Genomic DNA, 4,367 nt, shown 5'->3' on the forward strand with positions numbered 1-4,367 from the left:
ATATATATATAATTTTTTTTTAAGATAAAGAACCATGGAGTATTTAATGTGAAAAATGCATAATCAGAAGACCTTTAAGACTTGCTCTAAAACATTTTAATTCTATGCATATATAAAAATGTTAAAAATTAAATTTCACTTTTATATTTCCTCAAGAAAATATTCCAGATAACCAGTGGGTCCTACCCAAAATAATAATTTTAAGGAAAAGCTTTCACACATTTTTATAGTGGTCATGACTAATTTCATTTAAAAAAATCAGAAATTACCTTCTGGGACCCAAAGACATCAAAACAAGTTGAGGTCCTTGGTGGGGACCTCTGGCAAGTTAACACTTCTGGCCCTCCATCTTCTCTGCTAGTCAGTGCTTAATATGGTGATAGGTATGTAGCTAGTGCCTAATAGATGTTTGTTGAATAAACACATGAATGAGCAAATAAGGGATTGTAGTCAATGTATTCTTGGTTTATGATTTCCTCAAGCTGGAAACCCAGAGTCAGTTGAATATAGTCCCTGGAAGAACTCATAGTCTACTGGGGGAAGCACATAACATTGCTTGGGGGAATGGCTGGAAAGCTTCATGGAGGAGCTTATACTTCACCAGATGGAGGGAAGACTTCCAAGATGGGAGACAGAGTAGAGACCTGAAACTGCTGATGGGTAAGGTTATAGTGGAAGGGCAGGGGATTGAGAATACAGGGGAAAGCAGGTGAGAGTCACTAAAGGTTTAGGCAAAGGAGTGGCATAATCAGACTTGCATTTTAGAAAGGCCCTTAGAGCAACAAAGAGGATGCTGGTGAAAGGAGGCCAGCTGGGAGCATCTTAGAAGACTATAGTGGCAGTTATCCAGGGAGAGAAATGGTGAGGGCTCGAGGCAGGCTGTGATTAGGGTCATGAAGAGGAGAAGATGGATGTGGGAGATAATATGAAAGTCAAGTTGGCAGGACTTGGTGACCAACTGGATGAGGGGGTGAGGACTCCCAGGTGTCAGGTCTGGATAATGGGTAGGTTAATAATGCTATTAATCAAGATGAGAAAATTGGCGAAGAGATAGTAGGATAGGGTGGGAAGAGATGACTTAAAGTTTTGAAAAGTCCAGGAGGCAGCTGGGTATGTATCTGCAGAGTAAGACAAATTTATACCAAGAATATGAACTGGGCATTATAAGAAGACATAGAGAAATATTTGTTTTTATTTTTAGCATCAAGTATAAGAATTCCCCAGGGCAGTAGTTCCTAGATCATCTCGTGTGCTTACTGAAACACTGCTTCCTGTCCCCACCACTTCCCCCGACCCAAAGGATCTGAAAGGTTTGGAGTAGGACCCAAGAGTCTTTGTTTTTAACAAGAAACCGGTACAGTGATGCGTAGACCTATTTTAGGAAACTCTATCGAAGGGAGACTCTGCCAGTGTTAGTAGACCACCCGCCAAGGTGTCAGTGGGGCTGCCATGACCTACAGATTGCCTCTCACTTGGGCTGAGAAGAGAGGAGTTTCTGCTCTCTATGGGATCAGGAGAGAAAGGTTTTCCTCTGGGTTTGGGTTGGTGGTGGCCTGGGAGCTTTAAAGAACACCTAGGGAGCTCAGTTTGGGGAGCACATCAACGGACCAAGGGAAGAGTGTGAACAACTGAGCTGGGGCAGGGAGCGAACCCAGGTCAAAAAGAGACCCCCGTGCTCTGTGAAGGAGTCTGGACTCCACCCTGCGAGCGAAGTGGTGGTTTTAAAGGACTTTAAGCAGGGGAATGACAAGGTCAGATCTACACACTTGAGAAACAACTCAAAGTGATGTTTGCGTTAGTACAGCAGGTAGCAACATTAAAACTGAGTATAAGCAGCTTTTTTGAGGCTGAAAGGAAGTTGTTTAAGCCAGGCTTTTTCTCTCTCTCCAAGCTCCCATTCTGTTTTCTTCTTCCTCTTTGATTTTCTCAGCAAATGCCCTCATGAGTAATGTTCCGAAGATAATGTCGATGCTACAGAGAGTATTGTTTCCCCATTCAAACAAGAAGCAACAGACCTTACATTAGTGTCCTGAAGACTGGATTTCTTATTGATATTTACAAACGCTGATTCCTCTTTTCCAATCTGTGAAAGAAAAAAGGCAGGTTAGTCAAAATTAATATCTTGGCATGCAAAACTGTTTTCCATCCTCCTACATTCAAAGGACTATAGAAATATAGTCCTATAGAAATGTGAAGGTGGATCAAGGAGGTAGTTCATCAAGTACTCAGTCAATAATAAATATTCTCTGATGTTTATGTAAGTTAACAAGAAAATGTTTTCCTTGAGTCATTCCCCATTGTGGGGTACTTAATCATTCAAAAAGCAATCAATGCTTGCCTTCTCACTTTTACTGAGCACCTGCTATGTGCCAGCTCATGCCTGAAAGAGAAGAGGATGGTGTGGGAAAAGCCAAACCCACAGTTTAATCCCCCACCTCACATTTTAGATCAGGAATAACAATCAGCTCTGTGCTCACATAACACTTAACAGCTTATAAAGGATTTCAGAATCTGTCCTTTCACGTCAGTGTAACAATCCTGGGAGGAACTGCATCAAATGATTTTGATAGAAGCCTTGTCCTCCTCCCTTCGGTGGGTCCCACAAAGAATGGTAGGGAAGGCAGGGACACCCACGCAGCCAGCCATGCCAGCCGAATGCACGCTGGAAGGCAATGGGAGATGCAGCTGTCTGCAGCCCTCATACCCACCACGAGGCATAGAGCTGTCACTTTCACTTACCCAATTAATACCTGCACACCAGTTAATAACTCTTTAGATTGAAATTCCTGTTCACAGAACAGGTATGGTTCCTGTCTCCCAACTGGACCCTGACTGAAACAGCATCTCGGTCCTAGAGTGCTCCTTTTTTTTCTACATGGCATGAGCGAAGTCCTGTGATGTGAAATCGAAGGAATGTATGTGGGATCCATACACCTGGGCACTCACTCGAGAAGCATTCTCCAACTGGGCTTTCAAAATGTTACACTTCACGTGATCGGCCACAGGGGAAGGCAAGAGAGGGTTCTGAAGAGTCTTCTCGGAAACTTTTTTTTCTTCAGCCTGTGACGAACAAAAATACACACAACAGACTGGAAGCTAAGATTAAAGAAAACATATACATTAACCTTTTCCCATTAATCACAATGGCAAATAACACATAGGCTTAAACATTTAGACAAGTACGTCACTGATGCCTTATATTTGTACCAGTGCTTTTACTATTTGCAAAGAATTCACAAGCACATCCTCTCATTTTCACGTGAAGTAGGGAGAGGGTGCATTAGGGAGCCCAGGAGCTGGAAGATGGGGTGAAAGTTCAAAGAGACAAGGCTCTTCCAGAGTCATGCTGCTAGATTTCAGGGGCAAACCAGGACTTGAGCTTTGAGTCTCCTGCACCCCAGTGCAGTGGTATCTCCCCCATAACTGCTACCTCTTACATATAAGTATTCAATTCTGTGACTACAAGATATTAATTGGTATGTTTATAATAAACCATGATGAAAAATGTGATCGTCAATGAGAAATCTGTGTCTCTGCTATATCACTGTTGAGGTAGCATAGATAATTTGGTGCCACCTTCACTATTTTTGTCATTTCCCATGTGTTAACTGAAACACGTACCTATAATTCATATGATCCAGTTAAGGTGGCTTACCCTAGGACTATCTATTTTAAAGGGTCCTAGGCAATAATACCTGAAATCATAAGCTTGGTGACTATTGTATTTATTATAATATACATTATGATAATTACCTAACTATTAAAAATATTCATCCATGTATATAACCTGAAATCATCTTAGATGCTACACATATCACACTCTGGGTTATAATGTCTTATTGTTAACCATGTCTGTTTTGATCATTACATATCCCAGTGTTAATATGGTGCCTGACACATAGCAGATGCTCAATAAATACCTGCTGAAGAAGATTATAATGATATATAGTTATTATCAGAAGAGATATGTTTAATAAGAAAGATACATGACCATATAATTGTTAAAAATCAATTTAGTGATATTGGGACTTAATATGGCATGTTAGCTACAATGTACCAGGGCAAGAACAAAATCTTCTAAAGGGCTCAAATTCTGTAAGTTCCAAAATGAATCTCATCCATTAATTCAAAAGTCCTATGGAACCCCTTGGTTCACATAGCAGGAACATGATGAAAGCCCTAGAGGAAGCGTCGGGCAATTGGTTGGTAGACATCATCTGATACAGAAAAGAGGGCAGAGAATGCAGAATGTCTCAGTGGGACCTACAAATGCATAGAGGAACATTTGGTGAAACAAGCACAACTCAGCAATCTCACGTAATAGCAGGATGAGCATAGACAGAGACTTGGATTTGAATCTCAGCTCT

At 41.2% G+C, this 4,367-nt stretch overlaps 1 protein-coding gene across 1 annotated transcript in view; it reads right to left on the reverse strand.

The window, feature by feature from the left end:
* EPB41L4B (erythrocyte membrane protein band 4.1 like 4B) overlaps positions 1–4,367 on the reverse strand; it is a gene marked incomplete at its 5' end in the record, with an annotated part of 113,210 nt that overhangs the window by 23,258 nt on the left and 85,585 nt on the right. Inside the window, 2 exons of the mRNA XM_025041254.1 lie at positions 2,016–2,083; positions 2,935–3,060. Coding sequence (XP_024897022.1) covers positions 2,016–2,083; positions 2,935–3,060 — 194 coding nt within the window. The remainder of the gene's footprint in view (positions 1–2,015; positions 2,084–2,934; positions 3,061–4,367) is intronic.

This window comes from Pteropus alecto, unplaced genomic scaffold, assembly GCF_000325575.1.
Source record: "Pteropus alecto unplaced genomic scaffold, ASM32557v1 scaffold111, whole genome shotgun sequence".
In the NCBI taxonomy this organism is placed as follows: Eukaryota; Metazoa; Chordata; class Mammalia; order Chiroptera; family Pteropodidae; genus Pteropus; species Pteropus alecto.